Source organism: Monodelphis domestica, chromosome 5 (assembly GCF_027887165.1).
Source record: "Monodelphis domestica isolate mMonDom1 chromosome 5, mMonDom1.pri, whole genome shotgun sequence".
Taxonomy (NCBI): domain Eukaryota; kingdom Metazoa; phylum Chordata; class Mammalia; order Didelphimorphia; family Didelphidae; genus Monodelphis; species Monodelphis domestica.
In genome coordinates this window covers 107113299-107138598 of record NC_077231.1, presented here as the reverse complement: position 1 = coordinate 107138598, position 25300 = coordinate 107113299, and the positions used below count along the sequence as shown (strand labels likewise).

At 33.6% G+C, this 25300-nt stretch overlaps 1 protein-coding gene across 3 annotated transcripts in view; it reads left to right on the top strand.

The window, feature by feature from the left end:
* Positions 1–25300, top strand: part of SLC38A4 (solute carrier family 38 member 4) — a 116353-nt gene that overhangs the window by 79304 nt on the left and 11749 nt on the right. Inside the window, exons 2-12 of one of the 3 annotated variants that reach the window (XM_001366975.4) lie at positions 4709–4766; positions 15592–15820; positions 17588–17678; positions 18250–18365; positions 20405–20478; positions 21713–21805; positions 23021–23102; positions 23188–23270; positions 23376–23434; positions 24655–24930; positions 25040–25119. In XM_001366975.4, the coding sequence (XP_001367012.1) occupies positions 15702–15820; positions 17588–17678; positions 18250–18365; positions 20405–20478; positions 21713–21805; positions 23021–23102; positions 23188–23270; positions 23376–23434; positions 24655–24930; positions 25040–25119 (1073 nt within the window). In that variant the 5' untranslated portion in view covers positions 4709–4766; positions 15592–15701. Of the gene's footprint in view, positions 1–4626; positions 4767–15591; positions 15821–17587; positions 17679–18249; positions 18366–20404; positions 20479–21712; positions 21806–23020; positions 23103–23187; positions 23271–23375; positions 23435–24654; positions 24931–25039; positions 25120–25300 lie in introns of those variants that run through there. The other 2 variants (XM_016426006.2, XM_056799027.1) reach the window with 2 other exon arrangements.

Sequence of the window (25300 nt, the reverse complement as noted above, 5' to 3'; positions counted from 1 at the left end):
TAATAAAAATAGAAAACTATTTATATATGTATATTTATTAAACATAAATAAGTTCATATATAAATATATGTAAGCTTTCAATTGCACTAAAACTTGTTACTGTGTGGATATGTATATAGTAGTAGTAGTAGTAGTAGTAGTGATAGTAGTAGTTGCCAACAAATAGTAGTAGTCTCTTGGTAACCAAGGATGACGATTCTTTGTGCGTTTTCATCTATGGTGTATAGATGAGTGTGCACAAAGACACTTGTGTATGAAGGAGATTTAAGTGGAAAAATTTGCCAACAAATAAATAGATTGCAATTACAGTGACTTCACTTTTTGCAGTTATTCAAAAAGGTCAGACACAGCTAGTTATCTCTAGCCTCAAAATCAGCATCATAGACACCCACAGAAACCTCTCTCCCCCAAACCACATGAATCACGTGACATGGCAAAATATTTTAAAATAAATTAATTAATTAAAAATATTTCCCTCTCTTTTTCTTTATCCATAAATAAAGTCCTCATCTCCATGGCATGCTGAACAATGACAATCTGGCCTCAAGTCTTTACTCTTACTGACATTTTTGATGTTCCATTTCCATAGTGGGTGAAAGGGAATTTTGTTAAAAAAAAAAAGTGCCTCATCCGCCAATGCCTTTATGTCTCCAGTGCCATTTCCTGGCTTAGCCCAGATTTGTTCTCTCTATGCCAGCTTCACTTGCTGCCAGTCCCTCTTGGCCATGCAAAGGCAGCAACCTCCCCGTGGCTACCTGGGATCAAGGTGGTAGCAGTAGGAGTAGATGGAGTAAGAGATATGGCAGCAAGAGAAATAGCACATCACTCAATGGTCTCTTAATTGCCAAATCTGATGCCTTTTTTCAGTCTTGACTCTGCTCCCCAGCACTATTGGTCACCATCTCCCCAGGATGCTCTTTTATCTGGATTTTCATGACACTGTTCTCTCTTGATTCCTATCTGGGACTCAATCTAGAGTGGGACTCAAGGAGATTGAGTACTTCCCTGAAAGCCAAATGCACAAGGACTCAATGTCAAGGACAGCACTGGAACTGAGGTAAAACCAGAGTTCCTTCCAGGACAGGAACAGTACCTTGATTTTCAAGACAGCAAAAAAGGAGAGCAATGTGGGATGGCCGGAGCCTAAGACATAGCCCTCCATGGGATTTTTACTTTTCCAGTGCATAAGCTGAGAGACTGGTGCTACCTTTAGCAGGTAAAAAAAAGAATTCTACATGCTAGGTAGAAAAAAAGGGTCCAAAGTTTGCTCATGTCTATGAGACATAAAGCAACCATGGTTGCTTGGTGAGAATCTTTGACTTCTCCCTCTCCCCTTTGCTCCCTACCATGCTCTCTTGGAAGAAAGACCCACCAGTTTCATATTTTAATCTACTTGTCTTCACTCATCTCAAGTGAGGGATGTGGGGCAGGGTTGTGGTAAGGGAAAATGGGAGCCCTTCTTGGCTGAAAACTTAGATTGGTATTAGAATCATTCAAGCTATATTTTGAGTTTCTCTAGTTAAAGGTTTGAAATTATATTCATACCAGAGAGCTATTGATAATAATTCTGTTGATTTGAATTTGTGGGAAGACTGGAAAAGGAGTTAAAGGAAAATCTGGGAGAAAAGAGATAAAAATTGTTGAAGTTTTGGAAAGCCACATTGGATTTTATTAGTATGAACTGGCTAGGGATCTGAGCTACACACTTAATGAAGATGTGATTTTTTTTTTAAAGAGAAAGAGAACAATCCCTAGGAACATATTAGATATGGACAGAAATGGATAAGAGAGAGGAAGGCAAGCAGCAGTGAATGAAACATGTGAAAGGAACGTCACCCTATAACAGAGCAGTGAGTTGCTAGGGAAGCTCTGTTTCTATGAAGGAAGTAGGAACTGAGTTGTCCATTCATGGCCAATTGGAAACCTAGGTTCTGGGATGATTGAAAATCTAGCCTACTGTTTAACAGTATTGCTTGGTTATAGAAAGATTTTCAAAGTCATTTCACATCCGATTCACATCCAAAAGGCTAAATTATTTTTATCTTTTCATTTTTTCTGAAAGGTAGAGTGGGCATTTGAAGATCATTAGCATTAAGTGTAGTTAATGGAATCATCAGAAGCTTTAAAGAGAAAAATAGAATGAAAACATTTTGTCATAGGAATAGCATGATTGACTTTTATTCCTACTATGCATCCATTCATACTTCCTCTGTGAATATATAGTTCAGCAAAACAATTTTTGCATCAATCATGCCCCAAAATATATGTCACATTTCTTATTCTAAGTCCATCACCTTTCTGGCAGGAGATAGAGGAGTGACATGTTTCATCTTCAGTCATCTGTACTCGTGGCTTATCGTTGCATTGATCAAATGTCTAAAGTATTTCAAAATTGCTGGCATAAGTTTTCTCTCTTCATTTTGTAGCAGTTGATAGAGATCTCAGTTTCTCTGGAAACTGCCCACCTCATCATTTCTTAAGACAAAATAAAATTTGGCCTCTTTCATGAACCACAATTTGTTCAACCACTTCCCATTAGGTAGGTACCTCTTTAGTTTCCAGTTTGGGGCTACCATGAAAAGAGCTGCTCTAAATATCTGTGTGCCTTCAGTCCTTTTTCTCCTTTCTTTGCTTTCTTTGAGGCATAGGCTTAGTAGTCATATAGGCAGATTAAAGCTGGGACATAGTTTAATAACTTTTTGACCGTGAATCTTTAAAATGACAAAAAGTTGGGATTTGAGCTCTGGAGGGAACTCTCAAACTAGAAGTCTTACAATATAGGACTAGTTATGGAATATGTTTCTCCCCTCTTAGAACAAGATTAACCAATGGAGTCACAAGTCTGTTGTTTTGAAGTAGACTTCAGTACTTAAAAGTATGGAAAGATTGGAGAATTTCCTATGAGGTTAGATTATGTACTTATATTCTCTTCCCATAGAAGTTGAGTTGAGTGACATTTTATAAAAATGAAGGAATTTATTTGCCTCAATTAATAATAATAATAATAATTGACAATTAAAGTTTGCAAGATATTTTACACATATTATCTCCATTTGTTACCCAGATTCTTTGGGAGTGATATAGTTGCCATTGACTTTCAAAATGAAGGGGAAAGCCCCTTTATTCATGCTGCTAGGGCTAGATGAGTCCACTTTAATGATAGAAATCATCCTTTAAAAATAAATGTAACTTTTACTCCTTTAAAACTATAGTCCTATCATCTGTTAGAAGCAGTAAGATTTTTACAATTCCCCTTTTCCTTATAGATCAGTTATTTTCACTTGACAATAAAATCCTAGAAGAAAAATACAAAAAAGATGTCAACAAAAAGATAAGCAGAATGTATTTAATTTTTGAAAGTGAAAAAGGAATTCAAAATTAGTTTTTTAAAAGCTCACTCACAAAGGGAAAAAATGCTTATTCTATACCACTAAATGTTACTCTTACATGAGAAAAACAGTTCTTACTCAAAGAACAATGTTTTATTGTTTTCTATATAATTGTCACCAGAGAGTTGACAGAACTGTTGTCATCAAGTATTGTTGCTGACTAGGCACCCAGGCACATATTACTTTAATTATTTAAAAGGCAAAGAAAACAATTGTGTATTGGATTTTTTCAATCTACCTTTCTTGACTTTCTTTTGGGACACCAATGTGCAGAAAGGTATGAGTTAGGCATTCTAAACCAACTTTCTCTCTTCTCATTACTTGGGTATACACTTTTCCAATTCTCTGTTAAGAACTATGTATTTTGATGTAATAGAGTGTCTGGGGTTCTACCTTAATACATGGATTGGATGGCTGTCTCAAACATTTGTGATTTGTGGAATGAACTATGGGCAAGTAGCTCCCACTTCAAGAGCTTTCCTTTCCTCGTCTGTAAAATGGGGATGATAATATTTATTGGTGTTGTTGTGAGGAATGATTTGTAAGGTCTAAAGTAATAACAACTTTGAATTATTAACATCAGCGAGGAGCAAATAAAAAAACTAAAATTCTTAACTCTTTTTAATTTAAACTGCAGCATTACTTTCCATTACGATGACATTCTTGTTGCTTTGGGGCACCCACCTCATTCTAATGGCAGCAAATAAAGATGGTACTTCATTTTAAATCTTGTAATTGGTTCTTGTTGAACAACATTTCATGTTGTGGAGTTTTGACCATTTCCAGTGTCATTCTGCTCATTACTTCTTTTGTTTTGCTTCTTCATATTATGAAAACGAATTCCAGGCATATTGATTTTGATTAAGGGAACCAAAGCAGGCAACAATAAGTCTTTGCAATTTTTGTGCTGGTTCTTTTCATCTTGACTTTAAAAATATAATTGGTTTTGTTGACTCTTGTATGAAAACTCTTTCAAAAGTGACCCTTTTGAGGTGCTATTTGGGAGCTATTTATATCATTTTGATATAGAATGGCAGTAAGCTATGGAACAGTTTCAGCCACAGTGTACTTGTATTGATGCCAAAGTCAGAAAGCAAATAGAAGTTGGTGTAACTGATGTTTAAACTAAGTGGACACCAGTAAACTGATTTGGGAATTTTGTTTTGTTTTCCTTTTTTTAAAGAGCTGACGCAAGTTTGACAAAGGGAGGTGTTGGAGGGGGGAGTAGTGTTGGTGATTGGTTTGTTGGGTGTACTCCCACAAGTCTTTAAATCATTGCCGAGCTGCTCAAAGGTTCATACAAGTAAACTCTTTTACAGGTGTCTGTCATTCCAAACAATTAAGAAAAGAGGGGAAGATTGGATGGTTGGCTTGGAGGTAAAGCTAAAAAAATTTTTTTAAATGAATGTTCTTAAAAAATTTATAATTATTCTTTTAATATTATTATCTTTCTCATTTCTAATGTTAACTGCTTAAGGAAAACAATTTAAGCATCTTTGCCCTTTTAAAAATATCAAATATTATGTTTAATATTTATCCACCCAAATCCTTGTTGTTCTGTGCTTTTTTAAGATAATAAATTGGAGGTTTGGACAAAAAAATACTAAGCAATAGGAAAGATTAAAGCTTTTGAAAAGATCAACTAATAAGATGTGTAGCTATATATAGCTTCTGGTTAATCATTGTAAATGTTCAAGTTAAAATAAGGTGTTAGAAATAATATGTAGAAGAAGGATGCACAAGCCATTGAGGCTTCCCACCAATTTGAAAGCCCACTTTAATTAAAGAATAGATAGAAAAACATGGGTTCAATAGATCCTAATTTGTTATTTCATTTCAAAATAGAGCTGCACCATGAAGGAGGCCAGACTGTTTTGTGATCAGTTGAAGAAAAAGCTAATTGCTTTCACTTGCCTTTTGAATTAGACTGTTTTCAATGAAATGGAATAGATAAAATTTAAATGACACCAGATATTGATGGAAGGGAACCAATTATATATGTGTGTGTAAACATAATTTTCTGTGGAATAAATTCAATAAAAAAGATTCTTCTGTGGACTTCAACATCATGATTTTCTATATTAACTTTCATAAAAATTGGTATAGGTCTCAATCAAATAGCAAAGATAATGATATTTTGGTAGGTCAGTTTAAGTCAAGTAACCAATTGTATTTATTTATTCTTTTTAAGCTTACTGAAAGAGGATTTTTCAATGAATAGAAAAGGTTTTTTGCCATAATTCTTTTGAGATTATTATTTACAAGCCGATAGCGGTGAGGTGGTACCTCAGAGCTATTTTAATTTGCATTTCTCTAATCAAGATTGATTTAGAACATTTTTGTATGACTAAAGATAGTGCTGATTTCTTCATCTGAAAACTGCTTGTCCATATTCTTCATTATTTACAATGACTTTTATGTTTTTTTTTTCTAGTGTTCACAATTAAACTTTAAATATAGCTTTAGGTGACTTTTAAAGAGCCTTATTTAGTCTCTACTATTAGACAGAAAAATGAACAACATTTGACTTTTGGCAAATGATATAAATTGCAAAATAAATGCATGATATAAAAAAATAATTTCTTAATATTTTAACACCAAATGCAACGAATGGGTTACTGTTAAAAACAGTGATTTAAAAAACAGCAATCTGATGCTTTCAATAAAAAGAAACTAATTGATAATCATAGCAAATTGTTTAGTTTTCATTTTTAAGATTTTGCTGACTGGTATTTGTTGATGAATTAGTTAATTACTGAGATCAACATTTCAATAACATGAAACAATACATGCTTAATATATTGTTTCAGTAAATAATGAGGCAGGAATTACAGCAGGTGTAGTAAAGCTGTAGAAAGAGTACTGAATTTTAAATCAGACAATTTGAGTTTGAATGTGGACAAATTATTTTACCTCTGGGGTCTGTTTTCCCTTTAAAATAAGGATATTGGACCAGATATTAAGTTCTATGGTCCTATTCTACATATGAGACACAGATTTGGCTAACATTACATTTATCTATACTTTATTATGTGAGCAGCTAGATGGCGCAGTGGATAGAGTATTGGTACTAGAGTTAGGAAGACTCATCTTCATGGGTTCAATTCTGACCTCTGACACTTGTTAGCTATATGATCCCATGCAAGTCCCTTAACCCTATTTGCCTTAGTTGCCTCATTTGTAAAATGAGCTGGAGAAGGAAATACCCAACTGCTCCAGTACTTTGCCAAGAATGGATTTTCTCACAAAGTCAAATGTAAATGAAATGACAAAAATAAATTCCCAACAAAATATTTTATTATATATTTTTCTATGTTACTGCTATACATTCCTGAAAACATGAACAACACTTTAACAAGTTTGGAAAGAAATTGAAAGAATACTGGAAAGATGGCAAAGTGAGAGATATCTCAAGAACCATTATTCCATCTTGTCCCCTCTTCCCAACTTTCAGCACACAAAATGATACAAGAGTTGAAATATATCTCATGTATAAAAAAATTGATGTATAGCTCACAGGTGGCATGGGTATATATCATCTGAGGTCAAGGTCTATGGGAAATATGAGTAAGGCACTGATTGCATTGTCAGCAATCTGGATGAAAAGATGAGTCAGACTGAATCCAAGACTGCCGAGGTTGAGAGATTTCATCTGTGTCCAAGATGAGTATTGGACTAGAATTATAATCTGACACCCTTCAAATACATCTTGTATAAGGGTATACTTTTTAGGTGTTTAGGAGAGGCATTTCAATGATTGCTTTTAAGGAAGAGAAAGTAGTCCCTGGCTTAGAACTGCCAATTTAGCTCATTCCCACCTAACTCTAGTTGGGCAAAAGACAACCACAAATAGTGACTAGCAAGTAAATCCATTTATTCAAACAAAACAGCAAATGGAAATTAGATTTCTAAGAATAGACTATACTAAATAATGCCCACGTGTAAGTGAGCTATTCAGTTGGGAATAAGAAAAGATCTCAGTTCAAACTAGAAAGGAAAAAACAATCTCACTCAGGAGAAATCCACTCTCAGCATTCTCTATGGTTATAAACCTTGAAAGTCAAGAAACATGATGGGGCCAGCTTCTCACACCAGTCCATGGCTCAGAGGGCTCTAGTCTGTACCATTCAAAAGTTTTTCTGTCTCAATGGATCCTCTCTAGGTTCTCTCTTAATGAGTTTCCACAACCAAAACAAGGAAGTCCTTCATGGCAGATACAAAGTATTGTACTCCGTATTCTTTCAGCCAAACAGGTATTTGATCACTTTCCAAATAAATAGCACACAGCACAAAAGATGTCTTTCAGGATACTGTGCTTTGGGAATGTTACAAATTTAGTTCTTAGATATAACAAAAATCTGGAAAACAGTTAACTACATTGTACTATGAATAATCATTCTGTATCTCTAGTTTATCACCTTTCAAGAGCTAGGAAGCTTGATTGGATATCCATCTTCTGATGTTGTATTTGGTCATAATTCTTATCTTTCATAGTGGTTTTCCTTTAAAATGTAGTAGTAATTATATAAATTGTTCAGTTCACTCTGTTCATTTTATTCTGCTTCAATGGAAATGCTTTGAAGTTAACTGTTTTTCTTAGACCTATTCCTTTCCAAATTCTGCTCCTCCTCTTAAACACCCACCTCTCCTCTCCCCATTATTTCCCTTGTCATTGACTTATTTCCTTGTCTCCCAATTTATTTTAATGCAGCTCTACCCTAAACTCCATCCCATTTCTTTTTTAATATATATATTTTCCAATTATTTGTAATAAGTTTTTAACATGTTTTCCAAAATTTTGAGTTTTAAATTCTTTCCTTCCCCTTCCTCTCTCCTCCTTCCCTGACACTGTAAGCAATTTCATTTAAGTTATACATATGATATTATGCAAAACATATTTCTACATTGGTCATGTTGTAGAAGAAGACATAAAACACAACAACAACAACAACAAAACCCATGTAGAAGAAAGTGAAGTGAAAGTAAAGTGAAAAATAATATGATTAAATTCACATTCAAAATGCATCAGATGGAGATGGATAGTGTTTTTCATCATGAGCCCTTTGGAATTATTTTGTGTAACTGCCTGCATTTACAAATTAATATTTCCATGGGTGGACACCTGAGAAGGAGATTGGAAACTGAGAAAAAATGGGTAAAGAGGAGAGAGAGAAAGAGAGACAAAGGAATAAATACTCAGAGACAAGTTGTTAAAAAGCATGAGATACATCGTGCTTGCTCCTCTGATGGTATTGAGAGAGAGATCTGCATGTGTTCCCAAACTTTTATTGAAGGATAGTGGGAGGTAGCGAATGAACATGTGACATAGCACAGGATTTAACATTGGCTCAATTGAAAACCATGTAATCATAGAGGAGGAGGTTAATCAAACATGTGACTTGATATGGAATGTGGTCTAACAAGGAAGTAGTTAGTACCCTGTTGTAGCTAATGTCCTGCACAGGAATTCTTTGGACCTTAGTACTGAAGATTTGGTAATACAATAATCAAGAAGTAACATGATCATGAGTCTGGTATATGAGTACATGGGTTACAATATCAATACATCAATAATACTTCCAAGATGATAATATAACTGGGATGCTACATCTTGGATTGCTATGGTGCAGAAAATAGATAAGCCATTCATAGTTGATCATTCTATAACATTGCTTTTACTGTGTGCATTTATATTATTCTCCTGTTTGCTTGTTTACTTTGTATGAGTTCATGTAGGTCTTCCCAAGTTGTATTGAAATCATCCTCTCTATACACCACTCTATTTCTTAGCCTGTACCAGATTATTTTGATGATTACTGCTTTATAAGTCTCACCATTTTATAACTAAGTGGTATTCCATTACAGTCACCTACCACAAGTTGTTCAACCATTTCCCCAATAGATGGACATCCCCTCAATTTCCAATTCTTTGCCACCGTGAAAAGAGCTGCTATAAATATTTTGGTACAAATATGTTCTTTCCCTTTTTAAAAAAATTGCTTTGGGATACAGACTTCATGGTGGTAATGCTGGATAAAAGGGTATGCACAGTCTTATAGCCTTTGGGCATGATTCCAAATTGCTCTTCAGAATAGTTACATCAGTTCACAGTTCCACCAATAGTACATTAGTATCCCATTTATCCCACATCCCCTCCAATAATTTTTATTTTACTTTTCTGACATATAGTCAATCTGATAGGTGTGAGGGTGTCTCAGAGCTGTTTTAATTTGCATTTCTCTAATCAAGATTGATTTAAAACATTTTTATACGATTAAGATAGTCTTGATATCTTCATCTGAAAACTGCCTGTCCATATTATTTGGCCATTGATCAATTGAAGATTGGTTTCATATTTTTTTTAAAATTTGATTCCATTCTCTGAGACCTTTATTCAAGAAACTGGCTTTAAAATTTCCCCCTCAGCTTTAGGTTTCCATTTTAATCTTGGTTGCTGATTTTGTGTGTGTGTGTAAAACTTTAAAAATTTAATACACTCAAATGATCCATTTTACATCTTGTAGTGTTCTTTTGAGGAAATTGATTAATTTTATTGAGGAAATAAAGTAATTTAGGTAGATTTACATTGGCTCTTCCTACCCATCAGCTGCTAACATTTTTCTAGTTGTTTAGATCTGACTTTATTTGTGTGAATAGTGTTTTGTAACTGTGTTCATATAATTACGGGGTTTATCTTGGCTGACAGACTACAAGGTATTTTATTTTGTCTAGAGTTATTTTAAATGGAATTTATCTCTTGCTGCTGGACTTTGTTGTTGATAATACGTAGAAATATTGACAACTTATGTGGTTTTACTTTGTATTCTGTATCTTTGCTAAGGTTGTTAATTATTTCAACTAGTTTTTAGTTAATGATCTAGGATTATTTAAGTATACCATCATGTCATTTGCACAGAGTGATAGTTTAGTTTTCTTATTGCCTATTCAAATTCTTTCATTTTTCTTCTATTACTATAGCTAGCATTTCTAGTATAATATTGAATAATAACGGTGATAATGCACATCCTAGCTTCACTCCAAATCTTACTGGAAAGGTGTTGGGCTTATCCCCATTGTAGATAAGGCTTGATGATGGTTTTAGACATTGTTATTTTAAGGAAAGCTCCATTTATTCCTATGCTGTCTACTGTTTTTGATAGGAATGGGTATTGTAAGTTGTCAGAAGCTTTTCCTGTATCTATTAAGATAATCATATGATTTCTGTGGATTTTCTTATTGGTATGGTATTCTTATTGGTATGATATTTTACCTACTAATTAACCAGCCAACCCTTTATTCCTGGTATAAATCCCACATGATCATAGTGTATGGTTCTTGTGACATTTGCCCTGTAATCTCCTCATTAGTATTTGACTTGAAATTTTTATCTCAAGATTCATTAGGGAAATTGGACGATGGTTTTCTTATTCTTTTTTCTCCTTCCTGGTATGGGTTTTAGCATCATATTTATGTCATAAAGACCAATCTCTTTCTTCAACTATTTCCCCAAAGAGTTTATATCTTATTGGAATTAATTATTCTTTAAATCTTTGGGAGAATCCACTTGTGAGTCCATCTGGCCCTTAGAATTTTTTCTTTGGGAATTCATTGATAGTTTGTTCAATTTCTTTTTCTAATATGGGATTATTTAAATATTATTTTTCCTCTTTTGTTAATATGGGCAATTTAGATTTTTGTAAATATCCATCCATTTCACATAGATTGTCAGATTTATTGCTCTATAGTTAGACAAAATAGTCAATAGATACTTTAATTTCCTCTTCATCAATGAAGAATTTACCCTTTTCATTTTTAATATGAAAATTTGCTTTTCTTCTTCTTTTAAAATAAAACTAATCAATGTTCAATCTATTTTATTTTACTCTTATTTTAGAAAGGTAGCTCCTAGTCTTATATTTTAGTTTGATGGTTTTCTTATTTTCAGTTTTATGACTCTCATTTGATTTTTTGAATTTCCAGTTTGGTGTTTAATTGGGGGATATTTAATTTGCTCTTTTTCTAGTTTTTTAATTGCATGTGCAATGAGATGCTTCTCGTAAATTTTGATATGTTGTCTCATTATTGTCATTCTCTTTAATGAATTTCCCCCTCTCATTTGTTTGCATCAAATACCTCTTGTTCTCACCTTTTTTTCCTTTCACTAAGCTTTAGGCAAAGATTTATAAGATGTATAATTTTGGGTGGCATCTTGAATTCAGCAAATCATTCCATTTCTTCTTGTGGGTCAGATGGGTACAGAATAGTTTTATACTCTTTGCATTTCAAATGCTTTATATTTTAAGACCTTCCTAGTTACTTGCAAGATTCATTGTTTGTTATTCAAACTGTTAAATTTAGCTACTAATGTCTTAGAGTTTGTTTGCAGCATTGATTTTTTTTAGCAGATCCATAGACTCTTTGATTGGCACTATGTTTTCTATGTTCAAAAGTTCTAACCATGTTCTTATGTTATTTCTTGTATTATAATATTTAGGTTTTTTGACTTGTCATAGTCTTTTGGAAATTATCTACTCTGTCATTGTGGTCAATATGTTTTATTTGTATAGAAACCATTTTTTTTCTTCAAATGTTATGTCTATTTGTTTTTCTTCTTCCAGGTTGTCCTTTGCTTCTATATACACACATTCCCAATCAAGATATTCCTTTTTCTATTTCTTGGGTGAGCTTGGATACCATGGATCTAAAATTTTCTATTCTGCCAATTATTTCTGCTGTTGAGGCCACAAATAAACTTTCATAATTCTTATTTCTCTTTTAATCCATTTGGCAATATCCTGCTGTTGCTCCACATTTGGTAATCTCCTGAATTCTCTCCCTCATTGTGTGTTAATTATTTTCTTTTGTTTTAAAATATTTATTCATAGACATATTAGCTGTTTTGGAGGTCTTATTCCCTTCTCTTATGTTTATCTTCTTATGTTCAAGATCTTTAACTGACTTTTCTTTCTTTGAAATCTTTGGTAATTTCAAACCCCTTTCATTCCACTATTTTTCACTTTCTGATTTCCTGTTGGAAGTTAAATGAGTTACAGGACAAAATAGACTCTAAAATTAAGAGAGAACTTTAATTTAACTCTCTTAGACCTACAAAAATCTAAACACCAAATAAATAATAAAGGAGGTTAAGAGAGGACTATAATTTTAAGAACATTAGATATGATAGGTCTCTGGAGACTATTTTATGAAAAAAAGGATTATACCTATTTCTAAATGGTGTAGGGCACTGTCACAAATATTGATCATGTTTTAGGGTTTAAGAAACTCACAAACAAATGCAGAATTGAATAAATATTAAATTCATCTTTTTCTGGTCATAATGCAAGAAAAAATACATTCAATAAAGGGTCTTTGATAATAAATGTAAAATCAGTTGAAAACTCTCCTAATCCTTAAAAATGACTCAAAGAACATAATTACAATAATAAGACAATATGTATGGTATGTAGCCAAAACAGTACTTACGGGGAAATTCATATCTCTAAACCTTTCATTAATAAAGAGAGAAAGAGCAGATTAATGAATCGGGCATGCACCTATTTAAAAAACACACTAGAAAAATAGCAACTTCAAAATCCCCAATTAAACATGAAAACAGACAAAATTACTTTTTTAATATTGTACCAGAAGTGCTCGCTATAGCAATAAGACAAAAAAAAAGGAAATAAAGAAATAGGCAAGGCAAAGAAGAAACAAAACGATTTTATTTTTGCAGATATAACTTGGCTAACAAACCAGAGAAAGCCAACAAAAAACTAATCAAAGCAATTTAAAACTTAAGTAAAGTTGTAGGACGAACTCATACAAACCATCAGTATATCTGTTTATCATAAAATCTAGTAGGAAAAAATAGAGACATTCTATTGAAAATAAATGTGGGGGGGGGGCGGCAGCTGGGTAGCTCAGTGGATTGAGAACCAGGCCTAGAGATGGGAGGTCCTAGGTTCAAATCTGGCCTCAGACACTTCCCCGCTGGGTGACCCTGGGCAAGTCACTTGACCCCCATTGCCTAGCCCTTACCACTCTTCTGCCTTGGAGCCAATACACAGTATTGACTCCAAGACAGAAGGCAAGGGTTAAAAAAAAAGAAAAGAAATGTAGGTAGTATAAAATATTTGATAATCAACCTGCCAAGACACACAGGAAATTGATGAATACAATCATAAAACACTCTTCACACAAATAAAAGCATTTTGAAATGACTGGAGAGATATTAATTACTCATGGGTGGGTAAGCCAGGACAGTAAAATAGAAGTACCAATACTATCTAAATTAATTTAGTTATTCAGTGCTATGCCAATCAAACTAAGAATTACTTTATAGAGCAAGAAAAAAAATAATGCAGTATTCCTTTAGAAGAGCAAAAAGTCAAGAATATCAAGGGAATGGATAAGAAAAGAAGAAATTGTAGAGGCCTGACAATTCTAGAGCCAAATTAGGCTACAGACTTGTAATGAAATAGGGAGGTTGATCAGTGGAATAGATCAGGTCCACAATATACAAAGGAAATGAGCTAAGTAACCTACTATTTGATAAACCTCAGGATCCCAGGTATTGGGGCAAGAATTTATTATTTTAAAAATTATTGGTAAAATTCAAAAGAAATCTGACAAAAATGAAACCTAGATCAACATCTACTTGTACAAGGTCCATCTCATTAATGTTTTTCCTAAAGGTAATATTCAGAAATTGAATGTGATAGTCTGTTCCTCATGAATTACATTGGTACCAGTACTTCATTTTTGATGTTGTACTTAAATGGATAGTCTGTGATTGCATGAGTAACTCCCACTGAGTTTAGAGTTGAGTTAAATCTCTGTATCTTTTTCACCTGGACTGTTATCTAGACAAACTTCCCGCAACCCATACTTTTGCAGTTTAATTATTGAATACAAATATAAGACATTGATTAAATTTAATTTTATATACATTATATCTACTTAGCTTGTCAAAATCTTCCTGAATTTCCTTTTAAAAATCACTCAACATATCATACATTTCTTCTAGCTTTGTATCATATAACAATTTGATTAGAATGGCATCTATTTCTCTATTCAAATCATTAATAAAAATTAATATAATAGATCTGATGACATAGAACAATGGTATCCCATTAGAATTTTCAGTCAGATTGACATTGGCCCATTACCATTCTTATTATAAGAATATTCATTCATATCATTGTTTCATATTTAACCCCACTTAATAAATATCATTAGGTATATAGACCTGTTTTAGTCCCAGCTCTGATTCTAACTACCTGTTAACTTGAACCAATTACTTTACTTTTTTTAAGCTTTCATTTTATCATAAAATGAGGAAGTTGTACTAAATGATCTTTAAGATCCCTTCTAACTTTTAGTGTTTTATGAGGGTCATCTTCCCATTCCAGGATGCTAATACTCAATAATTGATTTTTAAATGAGTTTGTGGACTTAGATCACAGACAAGCAGCACAAAGGTCCTATGTATGCCCGAATCCATATTAGATTATAGTTGGGAAATGTTTAACAAAATAAATAGAAATACATTACAACATGGATAATGTTAATTTGTGGTTTTCTAACTCAAAATGCAATTGCAGCAATTTTTGCCATCCCTGGTTTAGATGACCTTTGAATTCTCTTCAAGCTCGAGATTGCTGATCTAAAGATTCTGTTTTCTGATGTCAGAATGTGTTAAAAATCAAGTATTTGGGGAGGCTGCTTGAGATCTTTTAACAAATAGGGGGTACTACTTAGTGAAGTCACTTTTTAAAATTATCACCAGCAGAGGTGGTAAGAAAAAACCTAGCATAATAGTAAATAGTAAAACCTTCATCAAAAATTCTATTTTCTTGCTTTTTAAAAAAAGTATAGAGTCAAAAGGTATAGTAATAAAGTTCCAGGGTTGTAGTAAAAATTCCTGTTCTTATTCCATCTCTTAACACTTAACCAAATTTGTGTCCATTAAATCATAGTTTTCAGATACAAGTTGAAATCTTTAGAGAGCATTAGTGTGTATGTGTGTAGTACTCATACATAAAATGAAATAACAAATGCATGTCTTCACTTATACTTGAACCTTTCCAATATGCAGAAACTTTTCTTTTAATTTATCATTGTGATAAACAAACTGAGTGATTCTTATTCATTTTCTGAATCTGAGGAAAGTAGAAAGAATTACTTTATGTTCTCTCTGCAGAACAGTGTTCAGAAAGTCCATATATGGTGGGAGAACCTCAAACTCAAGGTACAGTCCATTGTTTGCAGTGAAGAAGCTGCCATAGAGAGTAGGAAACTCTGAAGACTCAAATGAATCCCATGGAAGTGCAAAAAGTCAACATCCAACTTGATGACCAAAGCAGTAGTGGAGAAAGTGTCCCAGACAGCTATATTGAGATGGTAAATTCGGTAAAAGCTCCTATTAAAAGGTATGCCATTGAGTATAATCTGGGGCTGCCCCAAAATAAGAGAGCAATGTTTATTGACATTGGAAGTCAGAGGTTCATTTGGAAGATTCTCTCCATTATCTGCTCAAGCTCCAATAACAATGACTTTGGTAGTCTCATTCCTGCTAGACCTTCATGTATTAATACAAAAGGAAATACACTTTCAAAATTTAAAAATCTGTGATCACATAGATACATTTTCTCTGCTGACCCAGATCAAAACACATCCAGATCTTATTCAACAATTTCTTGAGTATACTGTAGCCAAAATAAAGTATCACAAGATGGCCAAGTCCCTGCTGATATAAGCCTCTCTGAATTTAGGTCGGCTAGTCCTTAAGACTACAGTGTCAGGACAAATTCTGAGACCTTTTTACCCTGATGGTATCTGCTGGCCAGAGATTACACTACACTCACATATCCTTCAAAAGCCTACATATCCCAGTGAGGTATTTATTATGTGTTTCATTATAGTAACAACAGATTTCAAATCCCAAACTCATCCTTCTCCCCACCTTTGCTGCAGGACTGCCTGCTGCCATTGAGGTTGGTAATTTCTAACCAGACTTGGAAAATCCTAGATTTTTTGTACCAGATCTGGAGAGCTTTGTAAACCCCTCAGGAGCAGCTCAAAGGGAAAAAATAACTCTCCACTTACCCACACAAAGCAGCTGCCCACCCCAAAATATGAAAACATTTTTACTTGCTTAATCAAAGTATTCTACCTTATCAAATATTTAAGATACTTGATAAAACATTTAAAATTACTTAGTGAAAAGAATATTTTCAACAATGAAATGAGAATAACACTCTAGATTTTAAGTCAATACATCAGGATTCAAACGACAAAAATTGGTCAATTCACATAACCTCTCTGGATGGGTCTCAGTTTCTCTGGGGGTTATAACACTTGCCCTACCTAGTTCAAAGGATTTTAGAAGGAAACAAATTCAGAGAAAGTAAATGACTTCCTCTCATCCCACAGCCAGAATCAGAGATTCTCAGATAAGTCTCTTCACTATCCTTCCTGCAATCTTTAGAATATGCTACAAAAATATATTAACTAAAATCTAATCATTAAAATTTGGCTTGAGGTATGAGAGAAAACTGAGAGAAGGTGGAATTCCAGAGAACTCTTTGTCCCTTTAAGGAAAGGTGATAATCTAAGGTTGATGGAATATATAATCAGAATTGAAACTAAGAATTCTGTCAACTGGGATGAAAGAAATTGAGAAGGATGAATAGAGGTAGTGAAGAGGACTGACTGAGAGAGTTGATGCAACCATGGAAGCACTTAGACCAGGAAAGTATTGGCTTATCTCCCAGAGGGTCCTATTTATGCTCCCCCAAGGGGGTAGGTGAAATACTTAGGAAAAGATCCATTCTGCATGTAAATAGTAGATGTGATATGAAATTATGATTTCTTTATGCTGAAAATTCAGTGAAGAAACCTCATTCATCAGTAAGGACCAGACAAAGAATTAATAAGGTACATAATATTAAAAATTCATTATTAAATGATAAATAAAAATAATATTAAAAACATTTGGCCTGGAATTGATGATAATTAAATAATAAAGGTTCTAAATTTATTCTGAACTCCCCAAATGACTTGACATTTCTTTAATATTAGTTGCTCTCTTCTTTTTATTACCTCTCTCTCCATTTTATTTATTTAAATAAATATACTTACCCAACATTTGCTGATATATTGTTTTGTTATTTTCCTTTTTTTATGTTTTTGTTTAGCCAATTTGCTAATGATGATGATGAAAGCCAGAAGTTTCTAACAAATGGATTTCTAAGCAAAAAAAAATTGGAAGATTATGATGAAGAACATGTAAGTTAATTCATGCTTTTAAGCACATAAAAACAGGAATTGATAGTGTCAGGTCTGTCTGAATCTCTGTGGGAAAAACAATATGACTGAAATTTTCCAAGGCTTTCATCAGCACATTCTTTGTTTATTCAGGTCTTCATTGGAATAAAGGCTTGTTTTTTCTTTCCTGTTCACCATATGGCTGTATAATTCATTTGTGAATGTTAGTTATTTTGTAAAAAAAAAAAATTACTGTAACCCAAAGGTAAACTGAAGGCATATTTAAGGCTCTAGCTTTCCCTTTTATCATATGACACATTTTCTTTATTTAGAACATCTTCAGATCATACTTAAGAGTCTAAACTTCCTTTCATTAGATCAAAAAGCATATATAAAAATATATTTGGAACCTTCTGAAATAAAATATAGTATTCTACCAAAAATCACATGGTTTTATTCCTAGCAATTCTATTTTGGTCAGCTCAGACTTTCCACCAGCAAGGATATTGTGGGAAAATGAAAAGAATGCCATTAATCAAAATGGGGTTGCCTTCTGCAAATGTTTAATTAGAATTCTCATTTTTTCTTCAAGCATCCTGGAACCACATCTTTTGGAATGTCATCTTTCAACCTTAGTAATGCCATTATGGGAAGTGGAATCTTAGGGCTGTCTTATGCCATGGCCAACACTGGAATAATACTTTTTATGTAAGTGTCCAATACATGTATTGTTGTTTTTAATTATTCAATTAAATGATCTTTGGATAAAGGGCATACATTTATGCGATATCAAGAAACTATATCACTTTTACCAATTCTTCAGTATTTGAAGTAATCTAATGATGCAAAAGTGAAACCAGTAGAATGTGTGATCTTTGAGGGCAAGGACCTTGTTTTCAAATTCTTAAAACCCAACATGGCGCCTTGCACAAAGTAGGTTTGTAATAATCAATGTTGAAACTTGTTTGGAAATAAAAGATGAGAAAACACTCTCCATTCTTTTCAGAGTTTGTGGTTGCAGTACATTACATATTTGTTGAATGCCTTTTTCATTATTTTTTATTACTCACTACAAGTATGACTCTCTGGGAAGAGAATAAGAGGGATATATTTAGAAATGAAGATGATATAAAAACAAAATAGAAATAATTTTTGTGCTTCTTGAATGAAGTAATGAAAAGCATTTATTAGTCATAGGTTCTAATCACTGGGGATATAAATACAAAAGAAAGACAGTGCATATATGAGTTCATGTGCAGGGCAAATGGAAAGATCCTGAAGTCCTAAGAATGCCATGAGGGAGTGAAGGACAAGATCCAGAGGTCCTTAGGACACATTTGGCAGGTTGTGCGGCATTGACCAGGATCTGGAGGGTAGAGTTTCAGGATTAATGATAAGGCTCTGAAGAATTTAGGATTCAGTGACAGAAAAATATGGAAAGCCCTGATGGTTCTCTACTTCATCAGGAAGATTTATCTAAATGATGTGAATAACTATCTTGTTCTTTGAGACCACTGAAAGAGGAGTAAAAAGAAAGAATGAAAAAGTGACATTCCCTCTGATCACTCATCTTGCCCCTGAATTCTAGGCAACTGGGAAGATGGGGAATGGGTAAATAGAGAGGGATTTTTTTTCAGTCTATATAGTCTGCCTTTGTAATATTAAAGCCATTCTTAATTCTCTCAGCAGAGCACTGAATTTGAAATCGGAAAACCTGGGTTCAAAATCTTGGCTTTGATATTTATTGCCTTAGACAAATCACTTCAACTCTTGGGCTTTAGTTTCCTCCTCTGTGAAAATGACAGGGTTGTAATAGATGAATTTTAAGGTCCCTCCTTTCTTTAAATCTATGAGCCAGAAAACAGACATGTATAGTCTCCATCCCAAGACCTTTCCATTCTATTGAGTAGTTTTGCAAAGCAGTCAATTGTCTCATAGTTAGTTATAAAAAGAGAGAAAATACATGGACTGTTCGTGAAAACTTATTCCTGAAGCTGTCATTTCCTTATTTGTGAAATGAGTATGATAATGCTTGCAACTACCTACCTCACAAGATTGCTGTAAGATATCACAGTTGCTACTGAGAAGGCTTAAGCCTTAAAGATATAAATGTGAGTTATTGATTTTGTTCTCGTTCGTGTGACATTCTTACCGCAGAAAGGCCATGCCTATGTACTTATTAATGACCAATGCATTAGTTCTTTGAGTGTCTAAGACTTTAGAAAGTGATGTAGAAAAGGTTATTCATGAAAATGAAACTTAATATGTGCTGTACATCATTTCCCCCCAGAAAGCTGGTTGTTAAACTTGTACATCTCTACTTTCACTCTTTCTTTAGGAATTACCACAATTTCGGTCTCTTTAGCAGTGCATCTGCATCCATATTTTTTTGTGGATGGTGGTGAATGTGGAATTCACAGTTAGAAGGCTTGATCCAGGAATTTTTAAAAAATGTAGCCAAAAGAGCCCCCCACATTATTACCAATACTACTCTATTTCCAATGTGGAGTCTGAACTTGGTCTAGAGATTGAATAGGAATAGCCATTTTACCCAGATATTCAATACAACAATATAAAATCCTACTCTTTATTCATTTTTCTGTAAAATTCAGTATATTAGAATTGAGCTTGATCCTCCTACTTTAATACTCCAATGTATGTTATAGGCTTTGAGTTTATGATATAAAATTTAGACTGATTATTCCTTGCTCATTGCAATTTCCCCCCATTCTTTGTTATTCTCCTAGAATCATGCTGCTCACTGTGGCAATACTGTCTCTCTATTCAGTTCATCTTTTACTGAAGACAGCCAAAGAAGGAGGTATGTTATCTATAACATTAAGTTGGTATTCCATATATAGTACATGGACTTCTGCTTTGACTTTCTCTTGAAAAGTCAAATGTTTGGTCCCAGATATATGCAGGCTAATTTCTTCATCTTATTTTCTTCTTAATGACAATTATAAACTTAGCATAAATATGGTCCAGAAGATTGTTGGTAAAATAATATACATAAAGATTTTGAATTTAAAATTTCTCCCCAATTCGTTTTAAGATTGGTTTTGAACTGCTATCTCTGTTTGGATGGCATTAGTTACTATCTGATATTTTTACTGGAATTTCTTGTATTCTTTTGGTATCTGAGATGAAGAGAGGAGCTATAAAAGAGTGGAAACAAGGCTGGATTTAGAGTCAGAGGACTCAGATTTAACTGTTTCTCCTCTCACAGATCAGTGTACAGTTGACAGAGTCACTCCAAGTTCAAATTCAGCCTCAGACACTTATTGGCTCTCTGACCCTACACAAGCCACTGGAAAACTCTTTCTTAGCCTCAGTTTACTCATCTTTAAAATCCAGAATTCTTTGGACCTAAATTTTATAAATAGAAAGATAACCTTTTCCCCTCAGTAAAAATAATAAGAATACCATCTACCTCCCAGGGTTGCTGCAAAGGAACATGAATTCGAATATGAATGGAAATGAAATGTAAATTAAAAATATGAAATAAAATGCACTCTGTAAACCTAAAAACACTATATAAATTTTAGTTCCTACTGCTACTGTTACTGCTAATCTACTTTACTTAGCTGTATGACATTTGGCAAATTATTTATTAACTCTGGTTCTCGTTTTCTTTGTCCATAAAATAAAGAGCTTAGATTAGATTAACTTTGATATTCCTTTAAGTTCTATCATTCTGTGGCCCTGTGGCATATATGTGATTAAGAATTTTGTTTGAAGTCTTTGTAAATGACATAAAGTTGCACTACAGAAATGTTTTGGGGGAGGGAACCAGACTTCCACTGGTATACTTTTAATGATCAATCTCCCTCTGCCAAAGCAGAACGGCACCTTTTCTGCAAGATAGAGTCTCAGAGCTTTGCCTAAGGCACTGAGAGAATATTAAATGATTTCTACAGCAGGAAGTGGGCAGCGAACTTCCTGATCCTAAAGCCAGCTCTCTATCCAATATACCATCATGACTTTATAGAAATGTTTTAAATGATTAAAATATTTCAGCAACTCTTTTTTTCTTCCTTTCTTTTTAAATATAGGCTCATTAATTTATGAAAAATTAGGGGAAAAAGCATTTGGATGGCCTGGGAAAATTGGAGCTTTTGTTTCCATTACAATGCAAAACATTGGAGGTGAGGCAGCAAACGACAATGTATAATATATGAGGAAATTTACATTTAATTGATCAGGACAGCAGAATTCTATGGATTTGTATTTTATATAAGAAAATATACTCCCCATCTTTGCATCTTAAGTAAATCTGTGTCCTCTATTCTTCTTGCCTTCGCTCTTTACTTTGTTCTCCTTCCAAGTCCTTACTGTCTCTCTTCCTCCTTCTCCCTGTTGTTCTCCTCTCCTCTCCCCCCCTCTCCTCTCCTTTTCTCTCCTCTCTTCTCCTCTTCCCTTCTGCTCCCCCCTCTCTCCTTCTCTTAAACTCTTAAACTCTCCCTACTATTAAAATATGTATACAGTAAAATGCCATGAAAAACAATGAAATTTAAAATCAGACTTAAACATTGATTTTAAATTCTAGCTTTGGATCAACATCTGTTTTAAAATTAAAACATAAATCAAGGTGTCATTTTTTTATTTATTGCAAATATAATCACCTAAATCTAAAGAAAGTTTAGCACTAAATAAACTTCATAACTGAAAAGTTGAGGCATAGGTGAGAACTAGGTGTTATGTCTCTAGATCTCTTTGGGTCATATATTAATTTATAAAACTATCTTAATATTTTAAATATATATTTTATTTGTTTCATTGAATATTTTCCAATTACATTTTAATCTGGTTTGGGCTATATTCAGATATGTTATGAAGCATGTTTGACAATTCTGCTCTATGTAGAACTATGAGGAAAAGTGTGAAATCAGGAAAAAATATGGAAACATGCCCCCTCTTTTAAATTAGTATCCCAATGCAAAGCCTCATCCATGCTGTGCTGGTAATGGCACTGCTCAGAACTTGAAAATTATCTCTGGTTTAATTGGAGTTAATATTCTTTCTACAAGTAGAAATTACAACTCCACTGTACCTTAGTTGATGATGTCTCATGAGGTGCCATGGCCTAAATTGTCACTATTAGAAGGTGAGCAATCATCTTTCCAAACTTACCTAGACTGGTCATCATCTGGCAGACACAATCTGACCCTTACCTTAATCTTTTTCCAACTTGGTAAGAACTGTCCGAACTTATGTTCTCCTATTATCATCCTAAAAACCCAAGGTGTCATGTTAAAATTTTGAAGTAGAACTTTAATTGAGGTATATGAGAAAAATACATACTTAATACCATTGCCTGTTTTGATTTCATATATATGCTTTTAATATTGCCTTCATTTTAGCAATGTCAAGCTACCTCTTTATTATTAAATATGAACTCCCTGAAGTAATCAGGACATTCATGGGACTTGAAGAGAATACTGGGTATGTTCTTATGTTCTCTCAGTGACTTTACATCAGCCCATTTGACATTTTTAGCTACTCTAATATTATTCTTTTTCTCTTTTAGAGAATGGTACCTCAATGGCAACTACCTCGTTATATTTGTGTCTGTTGGGATTATTCTTCCACTTTCTCTTCTTAAAAATTTAGGTAAACATTTTCTAACTGAAACTTTACCCACATTACTTCTCCTAGTTTAATGATGTAGGCTATATATTAGCAATGTTTATTGTTCATGTTTCTTCTGTTTTACAGGTTACCTTGGTTATACCAGTGGATTTTCTCTAACCTGCATGGTATTTTTTGTCGGCGTAGTAAGTGATTCCTTTGCACATTTTCTATGGCTCAATGTAGCATGAGATTTCTAATGTTTTAATTATTTAGGTATCATGAAACATTTCATTGCTTGGAGTTTTTCTTTATATCATAATTATTAATGATGAGGAAAAAAATCTTCTCATGCTTTGAAAATAGGTGAAGTAGAATGCCATTGCTGAATATGGACACATTGGACAAATAGGCAAAAGAAACATTCCTAGCAGAATTAGTCATGAATCCTTCCTTCCCTCCTTCAGAGGATGGGGGGAAAGCAGTTAGTAATGTTGAAAGAGAAGTAGGTACATACCATATAAGCCCCTAGAGCCCTAACAACATGGATTACTGAATAGAATACAATCAAAAGAAACTATAAAATTCCTTGAAAACTTCAAGATTCTTCCTCTCTCCTCCTTTTCTGTCTTCCTCTTTTCCTTACCCCTCTTCTCTTCCTTTGCCCTCTCCTCCTCTCCTTTTCTCTTCTACAAATCTCCCTTCCTTCCTTCCTTCCTTCCTTCCTTCCTTCCTTCCTTCCTTCCTTCCTTCCTTCCTTCCTTCCTTCCTTCCTTCCTTTCTTCCTTCCTTCCTTCCTTCCTTCCTTTCTTTCTTTCTTTCTTCCTTCCTTTCTTTCTTTCTTTCTTTCTTTCTTCCTTTCTTTCTTTCTTTCTTTCTTTCTTTCTTTCTTTCTTTCTTTCTTTCTTTCTTTCTTTCTTTCTTTCTTTCTTTCTTTCTTTCTTTCTTTCTTTCTTTCTTTCTTTCTTTCTTTCTTTCTTTCTTTCTTTCTTTCTTTCTTTCTTTCTTTCTTTCTTTCTTTCTTTCTTTCTTTCTTTCTTTCTTTCTTTCTTTCTTTCTTTCTTTCTTTCTTTCTCTTTCTTTCTTATTTTTTAAAAGATAGTGATGATATATTTAGTGCTAAGCATCGTACTATGTAAAAGTTAATCATGTAATCCTGAGAAAGGTGAAGCATACTAAAGGTAGCTTTAGTGAACAAAAACTGACTATAGCTGTTAATAACTGCAGTTGCTTAAATCAGGATAGAGAATACAAGGTATTAATAAGGACAATGGGAGTCTGAAAGTTATATGTTTATCCTTAAACTAACTCATCTCAGCAGTAGCTTTTTCTTTGAATAATGCATACCACTGTCATCCTTCACAATTCTTGGTTTCGATTTTTTTCCTTTGCACTTATTCCTAGCATTCTTTCTATTCCAAATTAGGTTATCTATAAGAAATTCCAAATTCCTTGCCCTCTACCTGACCTGGATCACAATGTTGGAAATGGGACATACAACAATACATTTCTGATGCACCTCAAGATGTTACCCAACAAATCTCAGATTCCTGAAGTGAATTTCATGATGGATTATACTAATGGGAATGTTGCAGGTCTAGATGAGAAGCAGACCAAGGATTCTCTTCATAGAAGAGATGTAGAATATGAAGCCCAGAGTATGGATAAATGTCAACCAAAATACTTTGCATTTAACTCAAGGGTAAGTGAGATTCCCTAGACTGAGTCTCTAGACATGGTATTAATGTGCCACTCTGAATTTCTATGATTATGTAAAAGACTAACCAAATGTTCTTGTCTTTGTTTTTCAGACTGCCTATGCAATTCCCATTCTTGCATTTGCTTTTGTATGCCACCCTGAGGTTCTTCCAATCTACAGTGAACTTAAAGAGTAAGATTTCCATTGTTTTAACTTTAGAATTTGATTCTAAAATATTTCAATCATATTCCCATGTTTCCTTTGTGGAAAAGTAATTTTAGTATTTTCCACAGACAATATCTTATGATGTTTCATAGGAAAATGCTTCAGTCAACAAAGTTATTGGACCTGGCTCAGAGCATTTGTTGCATAA